Genomic DNA, 25,345 nt, shown 5'->3' on the forward strand with positions numbered 1-25,345 from the left:
ATTTTTTATATTTTCTGTATCGAATATAGTCGACACAAACTAAAAACATATTTTATTCTAAGTATGGGTACGTAATATTTGTATTCTCTTTGGTTTGGGTGACACAGTTGTGCACAAATATGTATTTATAAGTCGAACTAGAAATAATATTTCGGGTTTTGATAAATTCAAGGCAATGGGAATATAAATAAAAATCTCAGAGCTTCACAAATATGTATTTATTTAAAACATCACTATATTGAATATATTGCATATCAAACGAAACGCGACAACAACCTTACATCTATAATACTTGAAACGATAAGTACATTCATTTATTCTACAAGGAGAGAGACGTCCGTCCTGTTCGACGGTTACATTGCGAATGACGTGGGGAGGGGTTAATGATTAATCGACAACTACCTTACATAATGTTTTGGACAAATAAATCGGTTTTTACTTTATATGATCATGCCGTATCGCTGCGTTGGTTGTGGTTGGGTTTAGGCGTTTGGTCGCAGCGGGGGGGAGACTCGTCAGCGTCTGCGACCGAAACGCAGGAAGGAGTGGACGACGTCCTGCCGCTTCATGCCGGAGTCTAGAAGTTGCGGGTAGTCGCGGACTAGTGCTGGAACAAAATAGTGTAATGTAGAACAAACTTTAAGGAAAATGAATGTTGAATAGTTCGTCACTTTGACTAATGGTTCTGGCATAAGCGTTTGAAATATGGTGGAAGGCCTACTATGCTTTATTACTTATCAACATTATTTTATGGGTTCATTGTAGATTACACATTTCTAAGAAAAACGTTAGGTAACGTCATCCAATTAACCTAAAAATCGTCCATAGTAGATTGTGAAAATTTACACAGATCTAATATCTACAATCTACAGGATTTATCACGTCATCATAAACATGCATTATAAAATACGAAAAGACACAATTAAAGTAGAAACTTTTCCTCAATACTCCGGCTTTAAAATCACTAATATGCAAAGAGACAATATTACAGAACAAAGATAATATCTTCGATGATACGTTACATACAGTACTGAGTGTATAGGTACTCTAAGACACTTTTATAGTTGTTATTCTACCATCAACACATTCAAAACAAAAACTTAAAGCCTACCTTGATACTCCGGCACCTGTTCACCAGCGGCCTCCGCATACAACTCAAGGAAAGTATTCAGCGCTTGACAGAAGCGCGCGGCCCGCGGGTCGTCCTCCGCCGCCGCCGCGCACAGCTGTGCGGGGGCGCCGCTCGCGTGCGCGCACCACAGCAACACGCACGCCCACACCGCTACCCGGGATACTTCACTGATTCTGTGGATAAATATAAAGTTACATAGATATACTTTAACGGCTACCCGGGGTAGTTCACTGATTCTGCGGATAAATATAAAGTTACATGGATATACTTTAACGGCTACCCGGGGCACTGATTCTGTGGAAAGTAACAATACATGATAGGTAGCATACTCCACCATACATATACCTACATGAGCAACATAACATATTTGATTTGATTTACACACAGTTACCCGGGATAGTTCCACGATTCTTTAAGCAAAACGTATAAAATTATGTAAATGTTGCATTTAGCTTGTGCCAACGATAGTATACCTACTTCGATATAGGATAATTCCAGAGTTATAAACACACAAATATAGAAATGGCTACTAGACAAACAAACAAACACACCTTCGAATAACTAACTAACTATTGCATGCAATTGTAGACATATAGAGTCTACAGATCCACTGCATTAGCTAGGCATTATTGCACACAGATATTGCAATATATAATAACAAACACATTAATTCATTAATATGTGTGCTGTGAAATGAAATAAGTTCCACTTCACAGAACATTAGTATCTAAATTAGTGCAATAAACTCAAGTACCTACAGCCAATCCACATAGTCATGTTCTAATTTTATTCAGCAAACCAAGATATTTAACTTAAATTATGAATGAATAATGTATGTATAATATTCAGTAAGTCTGCAATTCGATAACTCTTCAAAGACTAAAGAGATACGCATAAAGTTTGTTACAAAGGTGGAATGTAGCGAAGTATGCCGGTAAAAGTTAAAGTTTAATACGTATACTTAGGCTTAATATTCTTATGGAATGTCCCTTAATATACTGAGATAATTAATAAGATAATATAAAGTCGCCATAGAAATGTAGCAAGTACGTATTTATAGCGCTCTTTTCAGAGCTTTATATGAGATAGGTAGGTATAACTATAGTGTCATAATTAAAATTGATAATAACAAAAAAAAATAGAGTCCTGCAATATAATCGTAGGTAATGGTTTATTAAAGCATCGTAACCTTATTCTATAATATAAAAATGAATCGCAAAATGCATAACTCGAGAACAACTGAACCGATTCCGTTAATTCTTTTTTTATTACATTTCTTGAAGTACGAGGATGGTTCTTATGGAGAGAAAACGTAAAAATGTACCACGGGCGAAGCCGGGGCGGACCGCTAGTATATATACCTTATAGCCTTACCTTATATCAAAAAAATATATTATAGACTAAATCGATTTAAAATCATAATAATAATATCATCTATACATATAATAAATCTGTAGAAGGGTCAATTCTGTACATTGAAAATATTGAAAAAATAAATAGCAGGGGGTGTTACTGGATCGATACCAAACCCAAATATGTGATTTAAAAAATTTTTGTCTGTCTGTCTGTCTGTCTGTCTGTCTGTCTGTATGTGAAGACATCACGTGAAAACTACCGGTTCGATTTCGATGAAACTTGGTATAATTATACCTTATTATCCTGGGCGTAAAATAGGATACTTTTTATCCTGGAAAAATACGTAGAAAAAAAATTATCTTAATTTTTCAGTTTTATTCATAGACGTTCTGTAGAACCGTGAACACACGTGTATTATTATAGGCCTAGCCGTATTTGGGTCCAATAGATAATTATATAAAAGATGTCATTGTCAGAATTACTCAAAATGGAGAAATAAACCATCCACGCGAAGACCGACATCCGCGCGGACGGAGTCGCGGGCGGAAGCTAGTACCTAATATAATAAATCATTAGTTAGTTAGTTATTAAAATATTATCGTAACAAATCTCGATGTAACAAATAGAATTTTCTAGCCTTTGCATACAAATACAGAATTTCAAACAGAAACCAAACCCAGTGACCTTTCGCAATTTGCCTTTATATCTCACGTTACGACTTCTAACAAGCGGAAGACTTCATGAAGAATATCACTTTCAAGTTTCAACTGTTATACGAGGGACTCTTACAAATAATATTTTATATCTTGTACACAATGTTGTGTTTTTATACTAGTTTGTAACCGGAGGCTTTGCTCGTATAAAATTCATGTCAGTTGCTCAAACATTGAAACCATTTTTCGTTTTCCTAGCGATTCAATTTTATAAGTGTTTAACGAACTCTTAAGCGTAAACAATTTAAATGTTGAAATTAATAAAATTTGGCTTTGGTCCTTGATGATGATAAAATGAAAAATATTTCCTCGTAATCACGTTATTTAAACGAAACATCAATGAAGTAGGTACGAAATGAGAATCTCATTAAAGAATAACGATAATAAATGAAAGAAAGACAGATTTATTTTAGCACCATAAAGTACATGAAAACAAACATACATAAAAGTAAAAATATGATATAAATCTATGTACTTAAATATAGATAGAAACTACTATTATTAAAAAATAAAAATCCTTCTCACAAAATTTCAAACCAGCCACCACAAAAACAATATTGCTCTATAAAGCAGAAAATCATTGAATATCTGTTGTTTACCCGCGAAATAATATCGCATTTGTGCCAATACCAAAAACCGAAGGAATTTGGTCCGACAAAAGCGTGACCAATATTGGGATGCCAAAGAATAAGTGTTAGATGAAACTTATTGCCTCCCACTGTCGTACTACTGCGGTATCAAATAAATATTTAGGCAAATGAAAGGCAAAGAATTTTCAGAATGATGTAGGTCGCTTCGCGGAAGAGTTTTTTAAAAGTAACGTACACAGATAACGGATAAGTATAATATTATTCTATATTCTGTAGTATAATAGGTAGGTATATAATATACCTACAGAAATTAGACAATACTGACGGGAAAAATAAAAATAAAGTAATAATACCTAAGATGTCTATCGTGTTACAAATATTTTGAATGAATCGTATATGTTTGTTTAACAACTCATTTATAGATCTTTAACAGCTACTTATTAGAAATAAATTTATGAGGGTCTCATAAAATGTTATTCTAAAACTAACATAAGTCAACAGAACAGCCACTAGTCATTTAATATTCTGAACACGCACGAAATAAAAAGGCCTAATGCAATAGATATAGGTACTTGGTTCAAACTTCAAATGTAAAAGAACTTAAGAAACTTAGGCAATAGCTTCAAGTTAACTGGTACCTGTCACTATAGGTGAATACTGAATAGGTCTATAAAATAATTGCCATAAGCTAATAATATTAGCTTATAGTTTCTAATGTTGGTAACTATTTATGATAAACATGAGTTTGTACGTAAGTCAGAGATAAAATAAGACGTTTAGGAAACAAAAATTTAATCTAAATTTAATCAAAGTATATTTTATCCCATTCAGGCTGAGCTAAAACACGATAGACCGCTAGTTCCCTATAAGTCTTCACAAATGCCGTAAACGCTGCAAAAATTCGCCAACTTAAGCCCATTGAAGACTCGCCGGACAAAGCCTTCCATAATTTTCGTCCACTTATTAAGTTTACGTTCAGCTTAAGCGTCCAAAATCCCACAGATTATGCGAAATCTGCTCGTAAACATAGTAATAATAGCTATAATGTTTTGCGGCGACTTAAACAATAAAAACTTTTTAATATTGTTAAAAACTTGTTCAACTCCAATTTTTGGCGTAAAAGAGGTTTTTGTCAGTTATTGATAATCCGTTTATGGACTTCTTTAATCCTAGTCCCTTTTGCATACAGCTGAGGTTCAGAAAATATATTATAGTAAGTAACTATTCTGGATTATAAAGCGATTAACTAATATAATTTTAAGCAATTAACGTACTTACATAGCTTTGGAGAGAAGCGCTGTTGTTAAATTAGGTTTACACGATAGGCATTTTATTTTATTACATCTTTATTCTATGAAGTTAAAAAATTCACAATTTTTTTAATCCGTTCCCAATAGAGTTCGTGCAATTTGTAAACAATAATACTTACATTATTGCGTAAAGTTACTTAAAAAACCGATCCACTTTTTGATATTGTATCAAAAATACTTACATTTTTCATATTATGTCAAAAATACATTTTGATACCAATTTAAACTGGAACGAACATTAAACTCAGATTGAACGATGAGCTGTTAACAGCAACAATTTGTCAAGCCTCTGATATAAACCACCTCGGCAAAGGAATGAAAGCCTCCAAACTGGTATTTTTTGTGAACATTCTCCGACAACCAGCCTGCGGTCCCTAATTGCATAATTTCGGGTATTCCGACTTGTTGCAGAAACGATACATTTGAATTATTTTTTATGTACAATTGACGTTTATAATTTTAGTTCCGAGAAGGAAATAAAGAAATATATTATATAAATGATGGAGTAGGTTATAAAATAAGTATTTGTATATAACAATCCGCAATTATAATATTTGTAAGTGGAATAATAATAAGCTAAAATAAGTCATATAATGCAAGAGCCTAACCTAGAGCTTCAAAACGCTTCAAAATCTCAGTCTTAAAAATGGTGGATTTAATTTAGTATGAATTTCGAGTATGAATATAATATTATGATTTAATTTGCCTATACATAACCCAGTATGAATCACATGACAGCTTATAAATACAGGAAGCCTCTAAGGCACAAAGGTAGTAAAACATATCATGTAGGTACAGTAACTCGCTAATCCCATACAAAAATTGTAAAACTGAAAATTTACTCATATTAAATCTCCAAACGCTCAATTTTATGTGACGCTTAATAGCATCACGATTAAAACAGAAATTAATATAGCAGGATAATGTATCGTTAAACGTTCCCAGTCATTTGCATAATAATATGATTCCATAGCTTTTTGTTTTATGATCTCCTGTGATGTTATGTTAGATAATATCATTTATAAAGTTACATTATTAGGTACATATATATTATAATGGATAGAATATCTAAATTAATCGAAATATAAGAAGTTAGAACACAAAATATGTTGGAGACACTAAGTAGGTATAAGTTACTTACGATCTTAATAATTTCTGTAGTTTTATAAAGTAAATGAAACGCATAAGGCTACAAACAATTTTCTATTTCTTTTGAGTAAAGTATGAAAATTACGTTCTAATGAAATATCGCATAGAAACTTAAATACCAATGTATAAACGTCATAATACCTTATAGCTGACTCAGCACATCGATGAGATTTTAATATTTTTTGTGCCCTTCCGTAGTTCCGTCATCGAACTATGGAAAGCCCCTTCTAAGTTTGACACAGTGTATCCGGCACAACTTTCCTTATTTAGAAATTAAATTTATATATTACTCTTATAGGGCTTTACATTTTTTGGCTTCTTTTTTTCGTAATTTTTAAACAACATGACACATTTCTTAAAAGTTTTTCCGGTTGTTATTCGTAAAATAACAATATTATTCGTGTACGTACATTGTAAATAGATTAATTGTAACATAAATGTTCGTAAATAGAATATTTATAATGCAATAAACTAAATTCATATCGATAATGACACAAATAATAATAACAATAAGTTATTGAATAATTATTGTCATTTGTCGTAAAATTTATCATTCACTGTCCCGCAGTTCTTTATTACTGCCCTTTGAACGAGTAAACATGCAATTGTGTTAGTAATTTATAATATCTAGGTACATATTTTTATAAAAATTTTAAAGAACGACGAAGCGAACTTTCTGGTCTTAAAAAGCTTCCTTGCTTACAATTTATTTTGAGGATACCTACGTATTAGAACATTTACTTTTAAAACTACAAAATAAAAGAAGTATAAAACTCAATTAAAATTAATTGGCTATAGAGAAATTTTAAATAATAAATTACACTACAACCTTACCTATTAACAGACATTAATATAGAATTCCTTCTTCATAAAAAACAGTGCAAAAACATAAATATAAAAGTTCACATGTCACTATCATCATTCACCAATGCAAGCCAGTTTTTGTCCGATTATAGTGTTGTACGAATTATTTAATATTATCGACAAAAATAATATAGTGTTAAGAGTCGAGTGACGCTCATGCGCATCAAAAGGACACTGGAAGATGAACAGGGACCCGCATTCATTTATCTTAAACTTGCCCGCATTTTAGGGATGCACTTTGTTATCCAAATGAATCGAAAATCGATAGATAGTACTACTGCATATAATTGATCGTGGAAAAACAATATAAAGTACACAAAGGATAATGAATGCAAAGGTCATGTTGTTTCGAGAATTTTAATGAAGTTTTTTGTGTGTGGAAATGAATGTTTAGAATGATATTAGGAAAACATCGTTTTGCTCTCCATGATACATTTTTTAAGTGAGTTAATAAATGTAACTCATATTATAAATGTGAATTGTGTAATTTGACTGTATTTTATTTTTTTCTTGTAAAATACCTAACGTAAATTTTTGTAAGTAGTTATGTTGTATTATCTATATGTTAGCTTAACCTCTACATATATTTTCATGTTTTAATTAAATTTCTAAAATTACATAATGATTCAACCCTAATATATATAAGGATGTACATTTACACATCCCTAATTGTTGCGTACGTGCAAATACGCACGTCAAATGATCTGTAACTGTACAAAAAGAAGAATACATCACTATTCTTGCACTCTCCCATTAATCGAATATATTTCAACTTATTCTCAACCTTATGTTCTTGAAATAAACTATAGAAGTCTAGACAATTGCTTTAGAAATATAGAAAAGATTAAATTTCAACACTATTATAATATCGTAAAGCTTTATTTCAATCAACGCTTTCAGGTTCTAAGTCAAAAGCTCGCCTGTTGAATGAGATGCAATTGATAATTTTGCAATGCAAATTTTACTTTAAGATGAAAGTAATAAGAATTTATATCGTTTGACGGTTATGTTTAGGAAAGAAATGGTTTCTTGAAGTGGATATTACATTTTATAATGGTAATAGTTTTTGACAGAGTAACAGAACAGTCTTAAATGAATTCCACTATAATAAAAATGGAAGAGGGCTTTCGATAATTAGAAAAAAAAAAATAAACCTTTAAAAATTTAAAGTGTAGGTAGACCATATATTATTTATTATTAAATTATAAATTATTTATTCGATTTTGTTGTAACCATATTAATATGTTCATATCAATGAATATTGTAACTTTTTGCATTATCAAAAGCGGCTTCGGGTAAAATCTAAGGTTTATATTATATTTATTGATGGGATGAACATACAAATTTGTTGGAACCCAAATCTTGTCTCTAGTAAGTAGTATATTTATTATAATAGGATGGCAAAAGAATCGTGGTTTTATATTTTATACAAGTTATTACTTATTATATACGTATTAAAAAAGGTATCCATACTTAATATTATAATTGCGAAAATCACTCTGTCTGTCTGTCTGTCTGTTACTCAATCACGCGTAAACTACTGAACCAATTTTAATGAAATTTGGTATGGATATATTTTGATACCCAAGAAAGGACATAGGATACTTTGGGAAAATGACGCAATCCCGGAAATCCCACGGGAACGGGAACTATGCGGGTTTTCTTTGACTGCGCGGGCGAAGCCGCGGGCGGGAACCTAGTTCACTATAAATGATAGTTATGGATTTCATAAAATATTCGAACACATTCGATTTTCATTGTGCCGGGATTAAATCATGATTTTAATCCGTAAAATAGCAAGGAAGCAGTTATAATTTACTTCCTTCGAACTTCCCAGTATTTTCATAAAAGATATATGTCATATTTTAGAAGTCCTAGCTCCAATATTTTAACAAAGGTCTAGCAAAGACAGACGGTAGATTTTATTATAGATATCTTTCGTACGCAATACTGGGTCAGTGATTCTATTCAAGATGCATTCTTTGTTAATCAAATACCTCTTGTCATTTTAACAAGTAATATAAAAATTACATAATATAATTCTGTGATAGTATTTTGTTCTACGAGTATCTACATTGTGATTTTATACGGCTTTAAACATATATAGGATTAGGATTCTATTATTGTCTAATTTTGATTTGATTTTGAAATAGTTATTCACACATCTTCAACAACAAAGTCTCAAGCATTTTAATTTCAAAACTCTACATCTAAGATATATTCCTGCGACATTTTAAAATATACTTTAGGCTGTGTTTTTTATTTTACAACTCAAAACGAACAACCGAACACAAATCGTTATCACGTATCGTATCATAAAATACCAATAAATGACTAAAAATATAACCTAAGTCATCAAACTCATTAATTAATAAATCAATAGAACAAACATTAAATTACAATAAAGGCGTTACATACAAATATATAGGTATAGTGAATAAAGTGAATATAGAGACAATGAAGATAAACCGTCGGTATCTCCTGAGAGACCATCTCGCAAACAGTACCGAATTTATTGCGTTTACGTGGTTTTCTTTAATATCTTCTTAAATCTTTATCTACTAGATATATTGAAATAAGAAATTAATTCAACGTTTTTGGTGAGAATAAGAAACGAAAAAATAAAAGTTAAATAAAGATAGTGCAGATAGAGAGATTTTTATATCATATTATTCTGTTCATTTCATTCTGTTCTTTTTATATCATAGAAATACGTGATATATATAATATTATGTAGTAGGTAGTAGACTAAAGGGTTCCAGTATTTGCAATCTTAACAATGTTTTCTTCTATTTTAAAATACTCTGCTAACAAAACCTATCTGATCCTAAAAATAAATGAGATACCCATCACAAAAATTTGGTCATGTGAAATGATGCGATATCTTTTTTTTACCTACTATTTAAAAAAAAATAAACATTCCACTCAAATCTTGTTGAAATAATAAACCAAATCACGTGACACATCAAGAAATCTAGCAAATTAAATTAATTGAGTATCAGACTCGTACAAAGGGCTAGTTTGCATCAATGCGTGTAGTGTGACACTATGTGTCAACTGACGACCTTAATAATTTTATCCGTTGCAATAAAGATGCAGTCTTGAGAACGCGTGGTTTAGAGTTAAGAAAATATGTGAAAAAAGGGAGGATAATAGATAGAATTATGTAAAAGATCTAGAATGTAACTTTCCTATTTGGCAAATAAAAAAAAAGTTTAAAATTCAAAAGTTTAAAATTTCAATAAAAGCGCCTGCATTTTCAATAAAAACGCCCCATTAAAAAAACTTCTAATAAAACTTTCCTAATACACTATATTTTTTTAAACAAATAATATAGGTAGGTACATTACCTAAGAAATGACCTAAAAATCACATCATTATAATTGCATCTTAATAGATTTCCATGAATGAAACATAGTAACCTGATACGTAATTTATGCCATCAATGATCTGTGTCGAATTAATAAAGTCTTCAACGTAAAATATAGTGATGTGCCCTGTCTATCAATAGGAATATGTATTCAGAAAATACTTGAAATAGACGATAATTAAACAAATGCATTAAGTACCAGAATAAAAAAATTAAAAATAGAAAGCTTAAAACAGAAACCATTTCGAATTATCCTGAAAAACTTGATATTTGTCTAATACAAATATAAAATACCTATAAATTATAACATTCCAATTAAACTTCTTTTCATCACACCATTCATTTAAAAATATCCTTTAAACAAAAAGTCTGAAAGCTCATATTCCTGTTTCACAATAATTTTCTCTTACAAAGGGGTGGTTATGATTATTAGCTTTTACGACAAGATCAAATTATACCGTAGCCTTACTAACAAGCGTAATTAGCAAACAATTTATTGAATAAGCAAGCATTTTTGACGTCACTCCATTATTTTTATGGCTCGAGTTAAGTTGGTCATAACCTGTACATTAAGTTAATGCATTCATAGCAGTATTTGTAGATGTTGGGTTTATTTATTTATTTATTTATTTATTTATTCAGGGCCACTTACAAAACATACACCAATAAAATAACAGATATACAAGATACAAATATATATAGCTAAGTGTTGTTTTACTTAAAAGTTGCCACGGCTTGTTAACGGACAAAAATAAAAGAAAAATATACAATTTATTCAAATGACTAAATGACTAAATGACTATTTTGATAATTAACAAAATAAATCTTAGTTAAAAAAAATACATATTTAATTTTAATACAACTGCAGACTACATTAAAAATAAAATTCATTAAAATATAAACATTTAAATTCATAAAAACGGGTTTCACGATTATTGTAGTTTTAGTTACCGAAAAAATCAAGCAATAGAGTGTTGGTTTAGTTTGTAAGTATTACATAGTTTATTTTAGTACATTTATTATTCACAATGATGCAAAATATAAAAAAAACCCGATGGATTTCAGATATGAAACACAATTTGAGTTACGCAACCCTATTTTGACTTACTAGTTTTATATTTTTATAAAAAAAATCTTAAGAAATAATTTTCCAGTAACTATTTGTATGTTATTGAACTCTACAATTGTAAAAATAACAAATTATTACAATCAAATAGATTAAGAATGAATCATACACTAGGGTGGCCATCAAAAAGAAACCAAAAGTTTAGAAACGGCAATGTATTTTTAAATTAGAAAACGATGATTTCACCCGCCAATTAGCCGGATGATGCAGTGGACAGACAAAATAAAACAATTAATCACTAACTATTAATAGGGCTTCGCTTTTAACTTTGGTTATTTTATTCGTAATATAATTGAGTATTTATTTAAGATATGCTTAAAGATATGAAAGTACAGCTGCTTTCTGCAGACTCAGTGACGTCTTAAAGTATTGTGAGGCCTCAGGGCCGGATTTAGGGGAGGGCAACCGGGGCGAAAGCCCCGGGGCCTCCACAAGCATGGGGCCCCCACAATAGAGACTTCGGAAAAAAAGCTCGAAAGGTTCCGTTCGTTATCACTAAAATTTAGTTCAGATAATTCTTGTTTCCGATTATATTTATAGATGAATTGGTCACGTAAAAATGATGGCTTAAAATAAATTTATAACGATTTCAAAATTGTTTACAGAATTTGAAGAATCGAGCACGTTAATTCAGCGTTGTGGATACATTGCTATTGTCCAATATTATAATTACTCATGATACGACTGTATGCAAGACAAAAGTGAGCCCCAGTGCCCTTACAAAACTTCACAAATTCCACCTGACTGATCACTCACTTGCTCGTAAATTCGATCAGTGAAACAGATGTGTAATGCATCTGTCCCCTTATTCTACAAGAGGACTCAGAACATCTTACCCGATACTTGTATGTTAAAAACTACGTGCTTAGGTATCTATTATCAAGCGAAAATTCGTTTTATTGTGCAATTTTGATTATATCAAAGATTTTCTTTAAAATATTTTTTTGTTTTCTTACATTTACCATAAGATATATTTTATTAAAATGATTGCTTTTAATATCAATTATTTCATTAGACGAACATTTTTTATTGAAGTTACATTCAAATTGCTTTTAAGAGTTGAAACGAGTATTAAGTACTTATATTATTTTTATGTATTTCTACAGCGTTTATCAATTGAAATAATGTTTTAATTGTTTCGTTTGAATTTATTTAATATTCGCATTCGTATCAGAAAAGGATATCAAACCCTTTTCTAACTCTGACAGCTTCAATCATTTATCATTTTTATTATAGTCTAAAAATAAGTAAAAGAAAGGTGCTCAATATTTCTCTATCATTTTATAAGGAACTAGAACACTTTGTCTATGAACTTTGTTATTTAACACTGTCTTGTTGTCTATGTTCAATAATATAAAAGGGTAGTTTTACATGTTATCGAACCCAAAGGAAAAGTTAGGAAGATTACAACAATCATCAAAGAGATGTGCGTATTATTTTTGAGAAGGTACGTGTATTTTGCACCTTATTCGATACGCTTAGTATCTAATTAAACAGTTTATTTCTGTAACCGTTTGTAAACATTTAGAACAATAGATACAAATGGTTTTTTCGTCGTCCCATTTCAATATAGACATAGCGAGATCATTTCTTAACATTAAACTTGCTTTCCTCACCGTTTTTCCTTCTTAGGTCATAATTACCTAGTTCAATTTGGTTATTTTTAAATTACTTTCTCTAACGCGGCGTTTAAAATGCAAATAGCCAATCTTTGAGTACACATGTTTTGCTTCTGTCGAGTTTTGTGTTATCTGTACTTATTTTTATAATATGGGCTAAAATTTGCATGTCAAAAAAGTTTTGCCATACACGTTAATGACTTGCGGCAGATATTTTTTGTAATTTACATCTTTTGAGTTTATTTAAAAACGTGTGTTATCTTATTATATTTAACCTACCAATTAGATTTAATAAATGCTTACCAACAAAAAAAAAGTTTTATCTAGGGTTTACACAGCAAGATGACAACGATCTCTACATTATAGTATCAGCAAGCTGCAAGAGCAACCGAAAGGTTTTTTTCTGACTTAATGTGTGCTCAAGTAAATCGACAATTAGCGTTATAAGTGGTCATATAATCAACATTGCAAATGTAGCTAAAAGCACTAACTAAGAACGCTTAATATCTCATAATTCTGGTCGGGCATAATTAACTAGTGCCAGTCTCATTTGCGTCAAAGCGTCCAGAAATATGATTAGAGAAGCGCGCCAAAAGTGACAGTTGACAGTTAGCGCCGCCATGATGGATAGTGATGGCAATTATGCGACAACACGAATTCGTTCAGTTTTACTAATTACGATTCTGTGACTGTGTTGCCAAATAAATATGCTAATTGTCTCATAAATTACAATGAAAATTTGTCCAACGCAACAATATTAAAGAAAATTTGTAATGGTACTCTAGAATAAGAATGTTCACGTTGAACGTATTATCTAATGTATGAAAGTGTTGTATTTTATTTGTGTTATATATCAACGTGTACGTGATCTACATACGTTTGTATATCCCCTATAAATTATTACCTATATGTTTAACAATATGTTATTCATCTTAAATTATCCATTAGGGTAAAACGGGTAAAACAATACGTTACATATAACATAGCTACGTGCTCTAAAACACGTCGCTTACAACAAAAGACTATTATCATAACAATTCGTATGATCAAAGCATTATTTTCTTGATCTACAAAAGGTTACTGTAACATGAGTATTGCCATTTTCTTCGTTATTTGAAACTGGGAAACCGTAAACGTAATAAGATTATTTTTATGACAGATATTCTTATATTTCCTCTATGTTAAATGATATCGTACACCTGTTATAATTACATACATACATACATAATTTTAAGATATTATTTAGTTGACTTTGATCATAATAGAGAGTAGCTTAGTGGTTAGGACTTCGGACTTCAATCAAAAAGTCGGATTTCATTGATTTTTATGCACAGTATATCTACTGTATATATTTTCAGAAAGTTTATGTATTTTTTTTAAGTCATTAACTATTTTGCAATAGCTCTAGACATTTCACGTTGTAAGCTTTTCGTACCCAAACTTTATTTTATTGTTTTCTATGTTATATATTCGATTGAAATTAATATCGAAATAGTAAGTTTGCAATGAAATCTCATTGGTAAAAGAAAACATATGTATTGTGTCCTTTGGGAATTCTCGAACAACGTAAATATTAAAAAGCAATAAATGGCTGTTTGCTTCGTTTCTTTACATGGGGTCAATTTCATTTCTTTCTTTTTAAATAACAAGTAACTAAGATTAGTTTTAATGTCCCTCATGTCAAATACATGTACTAGTAGTAAGTACAAAAGGATTTTTTAATCATAGTAACGTTTTACATTAGAATAATGATATAATAAATATATAAAAAATACCAAATATATAGCACAATTCAGATCTGCTGTTTTATAACTTTAAAAACATCATAATTATTAAAGGCTGTAATTTCATTGAGAGAATTTGGCAAGAAATTCCGCAAGTTTGACAGACGTATTTTACAACTGTACGATATTAAAGGGTTAGAATGTTTCAAATATTACATCTCTATAGAAACTAGGAAGTTTCCTATAAGCTACAGTTGTTCTTGCGATTTAAATAGATGATTTTTATTTTGAAAAAGAAAGCTAAAGCATGAGTTCAAAGGCTCAAGATGGATAATAATATTATTATTAAGTAATTCAAATTCATTTTCGCGAAAAATACGTTATCGATGCTACAACAAATTCTTATAAGAATGTAGATATACCTAGAAAAATGTTCAAATGAAAAATACCACATTATAATAATTTGAATTTGAGTATCTTTTATACATATATTTTTATCTATCTAAGTATCTATCTATACTTTATCTAATCCATCTAGTACACTTTATATAGTTTCCATAATATCATAGCATATACAATTATTTGTCTCTCAACATCCTCTCTCAACTCCTTCCAAACAAAAACACATTTAAACGATTAAAGTAAAATGGCGCCTTATCAAATGTCCCCTTAAATTAAAATCCGCATTTTCTCGAGACATTTAGAAATTCACCTGTTGAGAACTGAGATTTAATTTATATTTCTGGTCTTTGGGTAAATGGACAATGCTTGCATTCCTCGCATTCCGAAACTTTGCTTTAAAATTGTTTTCGTTACTTGTAACGGGAATTAGAAAAGAGGTGATTATTAATTTAGGCGTTTTACCGGTTTTCACTAGATATAGGTATCTGTAATAAGTCCATAGAGTTTTAAAGCCTTAGAATAGTGTCAGTTTTCATATTATGTTTCAACTTAAAAAAATAATTAAAATAAATCGTTATTTTTAAAAGACAGTACAACGGACGTCTGACAAAAAAGGGTTAAAAGACGTGCTGACGTTCCTTATTTAGCTATAAATTGCTTTCGTCTTAAAAATCATCAATAACTCAACAATTTCCAAACAAAAACGAAAGAACCTTTAAAAATATATATTTCTAAGAGGCGGTCGCATTTCGGCTGAGTTATAATATACAAAAGTTAATATATATTGATCGCATAAAAGGACCTCAAAGTATTGTAGTTGGAACGCAATATGTTATGGTATGATGTCAAATATTTTCGAAATAAGCGAACATGTGTGAGGGAAAATACCTGATCCGTGAATGGACAGAGATATTTGACAATCTTATATTGCAATGTGCTTTATTTCCAAGAATATAGCTTTTATAAGGAAACAATTAGATAATAGAAAAAGCCGTCCCGTAAACCTACACAAAGTTCTGAATGATCGTCGTATATTAAAGTGGCATCTATACTCTTATTTGTTTGAACGCGCTAATCTCAGGAACTTCTTGGTCCAATTTGAAAAATTCTTTCGGTGTTAGTTAGCCTATTTATCGAGGAAGGATAAAGCCTAGAGGCTACCTATATATCATCACGCTTAGACTAATAGGAGCGGAGCAATGCGGGTAAAACTGTGTTTTAAGTTTGAAATATAATAACATAATATATGGAACAGAAGTAGAAGTAGTAAATTTGTTATGAGTTGAATATGTTTTTGCAGTAAACTAAGATGTAACTATATTAATATTTTAAGTTATATTCATAAACGTTAATGACTTACTGAATAATATTATAATTTGTAATTATTTATCTGAATATAAACCACGATAATTTCATTCAAACCAACGTGTAATTAAATGTTCAATCGAATTCATTAACAGTAATAAATAGGGTTTAAGAAAGAAATGAAAAGAGGTGATTCGAGGAAAAATGTTGAAATTATATTTTCTTTTAAAATCGTAATTATAATTTTTATTGCCTTGTATAAGTGTCAAGATGTCACGTTCTTTGAATGGAGGAAATTAAACAAAAACAGTGTTTTCTTGTTTATAGAAGGGCCCATTTTGGCATCAATTACTTTTTTGTTCGCAAGAGTGGACAAGAAACACGAGTGAGGGAACTTTTGTCACCTACCCTCCAATTGGATAAATTAGTAGAGATTTAAAAGATACCTACGTTTGCAAGTTGTAGTTATATTTAAATTGTTAAGAAAAGTATAATATACTAAAAAAAAATGTTGTGTGGTTTTATGAAACCACGGTAAAAGTGAAACTTTTTTTCACAAAAAAATTCAAAAATTCAAAATTAAAAATTCTCGTATTTGTACGATAATTATCGTACGTATCGTGCGTCACTCGACATGCGCTACACAGACCAAAAAGTTTGAGACGATGTAATAAAAGTTTCACTTTAAAATTGTACTCTAGTACGTACGTTCGTATAGTTTTAAATGAATTGTACTTACATCATCAATGTAAGTAATTTTAAAGTTGTTTAAATCTTTTGAAAACAAAATAAAGGGTTTTGTATAAAATTAATGAAAGTATTACAATTATTTTTCTGCCTAAACAAGATAGGAATCTTTCCGCTTCCTCTCAAAGAAAGTTGAGCTTGATTATGTTGCGTTAATATTTGCTTATTTAAAATTAAATACAATACTTGAGTAAGATTATTTCCAAGTGAATTATTCAGATTATGCTCTGAACTTGAAACTTGTTTCTTTCGGCGGAAAAAAATACTTATTTACGTATATATTTAAAAAAAATATCGAAACAAACTTTAAACTAAACCCTAAACTTACAAAATATTATTCAATAAATTTTGTTCACAAAAAAAAATCGTAAAAGTACATACCCGAAAGCCATTGCTACGATAGTTCTACGGCGGCGTGTGATGCTACGAATGCTGCGTAGAGCGGTCTACGAGCATTTATATCTGGGAGGGTCCGCCCCACGCGCCGCCCAGTACGCTGTACTTACCATACAGCCGTACATACTTACATATTGTTACAAGGCTTTTTCCTCGTAATCAAAAGAGTCAACACGTTTTAAATGTCAGTTGCTTACAGTAGAGATAGAGATGGTAATTTGAGGAGATCAATTCAATTTTTAATAGTTTTTTACCTTGAAAGTGATTGGCAAATAGGCTTTGTAGAACTCAGTTGAATGTTCTAGTTTGGTCTATTTTTATATAGTATTCATCAATGTCTTTTTCCGGATTCAGGCTATTTATAAATATTTGTAGCATTTGTAGCAGATCGATTTTAAAATAATTAGTAGGTATATTTCAACTTATAATTTTAGCTTTCAGCTTACTTTATTATCTAGTAATATTATATATTTTTTATGAAGTACCATAAAAGTGGGAGTGAATTTTCATTCTTATAATAATTAACAAAACTTCTGGATTTAAAAGAATTAACCGTCTGTTTTACTGAAAGAATTAAAAGTCAAAGCTAAGAACTATGAAAACTATAAAATTTTTATGTTGATTCGAGTTTAGTTTAAATTTATCGTTAAATGAAGAAATTCTTCCAAAGTTTATGGCGAAATTGGCGCTTGAGAGGTTCGTACGTAACTTACTTAAGTTGGCAGTTTCGGGAACAAATTCTAATTATAATTGTTAATAATTTATGTATAATACTTACTTTAAAACTAAAATCGTTTTACTTTTTCAATTCAACGTCTTTGTTTCGTTTCAAAATTTAATATGTCGACTTCAAATTGCAGTAAATTGTAACGAAATCGAAAAATTATGAAATATTTAATTTAAAAAAATACTGATATTTTTAAGTATTTAAAAACAATAATCTTCATGTAGGGTACTATTAACTTAGCTTATGTTACTACCACAATATATTTTAAGGTCAATCTAAATCCTATAACTAATCTAAACTTTCCTTTTATTCCGAGCTTTTACAGAATAAACACAAAAAAGCAATTACAAAGGAAAACACTTTGAATAATTTTAGGACAAATTATTAAATTAACCTACTTGTCCTAACAAAAATAAGTTCACGTCAGCATTAGCTAACTTAAACGTAAAGATAACATGTGACGAAATTCCACAGTTTAACAATTTGGCCAAACACAAAAATTGAAAGCGCTGAAATTGTATGTTTAAAACACTAAATAATTTCTGCAAGGCTTGAATTTATCTTTTATTTTTTCGTATTTTCCTTAGAAGACATTTGGAGGTGATTGGAGTTTGATTACTTTTATTTTATTATGAGAGTTAGAACAATGTTGAAAAAAACTTTTTCTACATCCTTTATTTTAATATATTTAAAATGAGATTCACATATTTCAAAGATTAAAAAGGATTTGATACAATTCTGTCTATTTACAAAATAGACAAAATATCACGTCGCGTCGGTTATACGTGACACCAGCATGTGATGCCAACAAGCGCATTGTAATTAGGTAATTTTATTAAAACACTTTTTCGAATTCAAAAATAAATTTCATTAGTTAGTTATTAATAATGCTATTATGTTTCTGATATTTTATTATAATTGGTTATTTTATACCAATTAAACGCCATATTTATTTATTTATTTTTTATTTATTTATGCTTTATTGCTCAAGATAAATTACAAATTGAGACAACCTAGGATACATTATAACAAACGGCGGCCTTATCGCTAAAATAGCGATTTCTTCCAGGTTGTACACAGAGAAATTGAGTAAAGGATAGGATATTCATTATTCCCACATTATTATATTTAATAGATATAATATATTAAAATCGAAGTTCTAGCTTTTTCATGATTTCAATCGTTTAAGTAAAAGTTTAGGTATACAAATATACCTTACTTAGTTCTACAAACCCTAAGAGTTATATTGCTACCAAACGTATACCAACATCTATAATTTCAAAAGAAAACGTTACACATCAGCCCTTAAACAGTTAGCAAGTTAGGGCATTTCACATTCCACAGGTGCCGCGACCCTTATAATTTAGTTACAGCCCTTCATCGCACATCGCTATGTTACTTACTATTTTGTTACGAAAATTCCGTTTTTATTATTCTACTGTTTATGTAGAACTATTTTATGTGTCATCTGCACATAGTATTAATCCTACATATATTATAAATGCGAAAGTTTGTATGGATGTATGGATGTTTGTTACTCTTTCACGTAAAAACTACTGAACCGATTACAATGAAATTTAGCACACATATAGACGGTAACTTGGATTAACACATAGGATAGTTTTTATCCCGTAAATTCCACGGGAACGAGAACTATGCGGGTTTTCCTTTGCAAACGCGGGCAAAGCCGCGGGCGGAAATCTAGTTCCTTCATAAACCATAATCTTTAATTAATATTATAAAGCTGAAGAGTTTGTTCGTTTACTTGAACGCGCTAATCTCAGGAACTACGAGTCTGATTCGAAAAATTTCTTCACTGTTAGATAGTCCATTTATTGAGGAAAGTAGGCTACACCTATTATATCATCTAAGACCAATGCGAGCGGAGCAATGCGGGTAAAAGCGTGGGCGCAGCTAGTAATATTATAATTAAGAATTACGGCAGTACACCATCATTGTATCATATATTATGTATGTATGTATGTGATTATTATATTCTATACGTATATAATATTTATGTATATGTGTTACTATATATTTTATTATTTAAATATTTACAACTGATGTTAATTATTGGCTCACACTACCGAAGTTATTATATTTTTATCCTCTACCCGACGGTTGCCTGGAAGAAATGACTTATAGCCATAAGGCCGCCCACTGTATGCCGATTGTATCTTTTACTTTGTGTCGTCTTCATTTTGTATTTCCTATACAGTGAAGAATAAATAAAAAAAACATTAATTGATAGTTACATATTTGGAATGAAAATAACTGAACACCAAAGTCGAACGTAGGCTGCTTTTCTTTCAATCGACCCCTTCTTTTTTCACTGAAACTGGCATAATAAGTAATAATATATTTTATGGAATGGGATAAAGTACATACTTACTTACCTATTTTGTAGCGAAACATAACTGCAATAAAATAAAACTTAAAACTATTTTTATTTACCTCAAAGAAGAAGCATCCTACTGTGATTTCGCAGGTATCATATATTTTAAGGCTGCTTTTAAGATAGGTAGTCATAAATAACTCTAATAACAACCAATCTATTTTATTTTTAATTTATTGTTTAGAAACATCAATAAGAAACAAAGACAAAACTAATCTGAACGACTACTTAAATATATTTATAAACTATAAAGTAATACACATAGCACATTAAATTAATATAATTTAAACTATAATCCCGTAACGATAAAGCGTTTCGATAATGATTTACGTTTAACATAAATGTCGTAATCATAATAAAATATGTTACAGAGAAGTATTGTGAAACAACTGTAACAAATTTTTACTTGATTAAAAACAAATCAACTTATGAAATTTAGAAAATTTGTTTTTACATAACATTCAGTGTACAACTTCGTTGGTGTGCAGTTGACGCAATAACGTCTTCTGCATACGAAATTAAATTCTCTATTTTACCTCTCAAAGGCAAAAAGTACCCAAATTTCTTTATAGTGACTATTTCTTTACAATTTTTTTTGACCAGAATATAATTATTCTGAGTGTAAGCACTTACAAATCTTCAGATTTAGGTAAGAGTTAGAACAAACTAACAACTGGACAAATGTTATGAATTTTGCTGTCCATGACAAACTAATAAGTTAAATATATAAAATGTTAATAATTGTATTCATTGTTGGATACATAAAGAGGCAAATAAAGTATTGTTACTTTTGCATTTACAATATTATATATAATATAAGGAATCTGAGAGCAGATATTCATATACCTAGGTACCTACTTTATATAGAAAAGGTTTCGTCTAAAAAGGGTGAGGAGTAGGATGACACATTCCGCTATAAAAATAACCCTCAGCAGTGCCAACTATTATTAAAAATAGGGAAGTTAGGCGATACTCAATTACAAAAACTAACTTTTACACCGGAATTGGTTGACATTTATAGCCGGTTTCACAACTTCCGGATATGTTCTGTTTAGCGTATGTCAGTTAAAATTATAAAATATAATGCATGTGTATGCTTTTCAGCAGTTTAGGGTTTAAACTTAAAATGATTCTTCATTATATGCCTTATATATGTCGTGGTCATATCGTAGATTTGATCATTTCATGATATGAGTGGCCATTTCACGAAATGGTCGCATATCGTGAAATGGCCAACATAGTTTGATCAGATCGTTAAATCGTCAACGTTTCACGATTTGGTCATCCACATTTGGCCAGATCGTTTAAAATATAAAGAGTCCATAAAATATTAAAAAAATTCAGAATAACTATATTCTAAAAACTTGTTTAATGTCATTTAAGTTAGTGCCGCGGCAGCGGCCGGCGAATGCCAGAAGCGAATCGTTTTTGCAATAAAAACAATTAGGTTAGGTAAGGTTACACTTTGATAAACAACGCACGAGCCGAGCGAGCAAAGCGAGCGTGCCGCGGCAGCGGCCGGCGAGTGCCAGAAGCGGATCGCTTTTTAAAAAACAAACAATTATAATAATATAGTAGTAGTTTTTTAAATTATTTTATTTAAGTCGCATTTTTTCATAAATACATATATAAGATATCCACATTTTCCATAGTACTCGTACCTCTTCGTCGTAAATTATTTGCTATGACTTTCTTCATAATATTGTTATTAAACGAATTATGAAGTTTTTAACTGCGAATAATTTAATTTTCGCCAGCGGCCGCCATCTTATCACATAAACACAGAGCTTGCAGCGCCTCTACCAACGATTAATGTAACTATTTTACGATATGATCAAATAATTTTGATCATTTCATGAAAAAACCGTGCGTTACTTGGCCATATCGTGAAACGATTTCTTATCATTGATTTGCCCAAACCACATCATGATGTGGCCAAACTAAATTGGCCATTTCACGATATGCGACCATTTCGTGAAATGGCCACTCATATCATGAAATGATCAAATCTACGATATGACCACGACATATACATAACATAAATTAAATAATTAATTATAAATTAATGCACATATCTATTATTTGTACCTTTGTCCACGTTTTAATACTCATTAATCTTCCAACTACGATTATTTTGTTTTTCCTAATCAATATTCGTATTCAATAAACAATAATAATAATTATTGTTTTGTTAGTTTTATCAAAACTATCGTTACTCAGCATGTGCCAATGAAGCTGTCGGTTTAATGTTAAAAGGAGTGGTTAATGGCCAAAAACTAATGAACCATATTAAGGTTATCACTGTAAGATTATTTTTTTTAATAAACCGCCTTTTAAGTGTCAGAACCACAGGTCAGAACTAAACCAAATTTAAATGGAGCCCATGGGTGACAATAGCTTTAAAAAAAATTAATCATCAAAGTCCGTTCACCCAGTTGAAAGATATGAGGTAACAAACCAAAAAAAAAATACAGTCCAATTGAAAACCTCCTTTTTTTAAAGTCGGTTGAAAATGCAAGAGCAGTGATATTTCTTTAGAAATAGCTTTTCTATCTGTTCATGTAATTGTCATATGATACGCGATGCAATTGCGCTTGTAAAAGTCTGAGTGTTAGGTTTAAAACATATTTATATCTACTTATGAAGGAGAATAGTTCAGGATACATGGCACATTTTTGCAAGTGACTACTATCAAGCTAATTTTCCGTTTGTAGCTTTATTTTGATGAGACGCCCAATAATTTCGTGTACGAAAGTCTCGATTGTGGTAGCTAACAGAGATAACAAGGATAAAAATTTTTGATTTGATGGTTCTCAAATATTAATTACTAACTGAATGAATTTTTTTTTTGTTTAATCTCAAGATAATTACCTGAATTATTCGAAAAAATATTTGTCCTACAAAATCTATGGTTTGTTCAAAGAGTCCCCCTTTCCAAAGTGTATCGATAACGAGGTCATCATAAATGATTACTAACAAACTGATTTTTTTTGTTTTCACTTAGTTAATGTTTATATAATTCAACAGACATATTGTCCTACAAATTGCGTAATAAATATTTGAGAACCATCAAATCAAAAAATTTTATCCTTGTTATCTCTGTTAGCTACCACAATCGAGAGTTTCATACACGAAATTATTCGGTGTCTCATCAAAATAAAGCTACAAACGGAAAATCAGCTTGATAGTAGTCACTTGCAAAAATGGGCGATGTATCCTGAACTAGAAATAAAGTTCTCGCTTCTAGGTAAACATATAAAAATGATTAATTGGCCTCTTGTCAATAGCGAATAGGTACTTATATTCGCAACTTTTGTCTTTTGACAGTGGGTTCAAATTTCACAAAAATACAATAAATTAAAATACAAATATAGAATACCTATTCTATAGACACAATGTTTAGAAAAATAAAAACTAACTAACTAGCGTTAACCTCCAAATGTCTGAATATACTTTGTATGCGCGAGAATTGTCTCGACATTCATGTCATGTCTTTTTGTTTTTGAAAAATTAAGTTATTGTAATACGTAGTTTTATACTAGAACTAACCTCGCGCTCCGACTCTACGTACGTTTTAAAGTTAAATTTTTTTTATTATCTTTATCAGCGAAATAGTTTATCTTTCTACTGCTAATTGAGTTTTTTTTTTGTTTAATCAGAAAATAAGCTCTAAATTGATCTCATGTGAAATCAGTCAGGACTAGGGCAGCCTTTTTTTAAGGGCGGACAAATTCGTTGGGAAAAATTATTCCATTAATTGCGTAAAAAGTAATTTGACGGAGAAAGAAAGAAACTGTACAATTATTAACCTTTTAAATTGAAAGGGAAAAAACTGATTGAACTATTTTATTTATGTTTAGTTTTTTTATAGTTCCCAGGGCTGTGCTACGTTCAAACCCCTTATCTACCTGCGAAAAATTAAATGTTTCAAAACAAAAACGGTTATACATACTAATGGTGTTAATTAAGAACGCCACTGCTGCAAAAGAAAGTCGAATGTATTTTTTATGATTAGATTTAAATAGAATAAAACTTAATACACCTATAACTGCTCATGCAGGTCTAGATTTACTATGCAATGTTAATAATTATTCTAAAGAAACCTTAAATACTAACACAGCAATACAGTACGCGTCACGTAAAAAGAACGCTGGATGAAAGTGATGGGGTGTGTTTGCGCATGGATCGAGTTTTGCACGTAAGCTTTGTGCCGATTATTTTATTTTTGAACTAGGCTCGCGAATCGTGGCTTCGCAACTACCTATTTGTTATTCTTATACCATTTCATAACACCAAATAGACCGATAAATCGCCAATGCGCAGCTTAACCGTCAGCGTTCTTTTTACTTGACGCGACCTGTACCACGCGCGCATTCCGTTCCCATGTGAACGGCGTAGCTGTAGTGAGCAGCTTGCTGTG

The 25,345-nt window shown here is 30.5% G+C and overlaps 1 protein-coding gene across 2 annotated transcripts; it reads right to left on the minus strand.

Annotated features, from left to right (window-relative positions):
* Nucleotides 1–203: 203 nt before the first annotated feature.
* On the minus strand, nt 204–17,827 carry LOC123701100 (myosuppressin-like). Of its 2 annotated transcripts, none has more exons than XM_045648542.1 (3): nt 17,789–17,827; nt 1,112–1,305; nt 204–607 (listed from the first exon to the last, which is right to left on the minus strand). In XM_045648542.1, the coding sequence occupies exons 1-3, from the start codon at nt 17,797–17,799 to the stop codon at nt 516–518; spliced, it is 297 nt and encodes a 98-aa protein (XP_045504498.1). In that variant the 5' UTR covers nt 17,800–17,827; the 3' UTR covers nt 204–515. The 2 variants fall into 2 exon arrangements, with proteins under 2 accessions (XP_045504498.1, XP_045504497.1); XM_045648541.1 differs by lacking the exon at nt 17,789–17,827 and adding an exon at nt 7,085–7,293.
* Between the last annotated feature and the right edge of the window lie 7,518 nt (nt 17,828–25,345).

This window comes from Colias croceus, chromosome 20, assembly GCF_905220415.1.
Source record: "Colias croceus chromosome 20, ilColCroc2.1".
Lineage (NCBI taxonomy): Eukaryota > Metazoa > Arthropoda > Insecta > Lepidoptera > Pieridae > Colias > Colias croceus.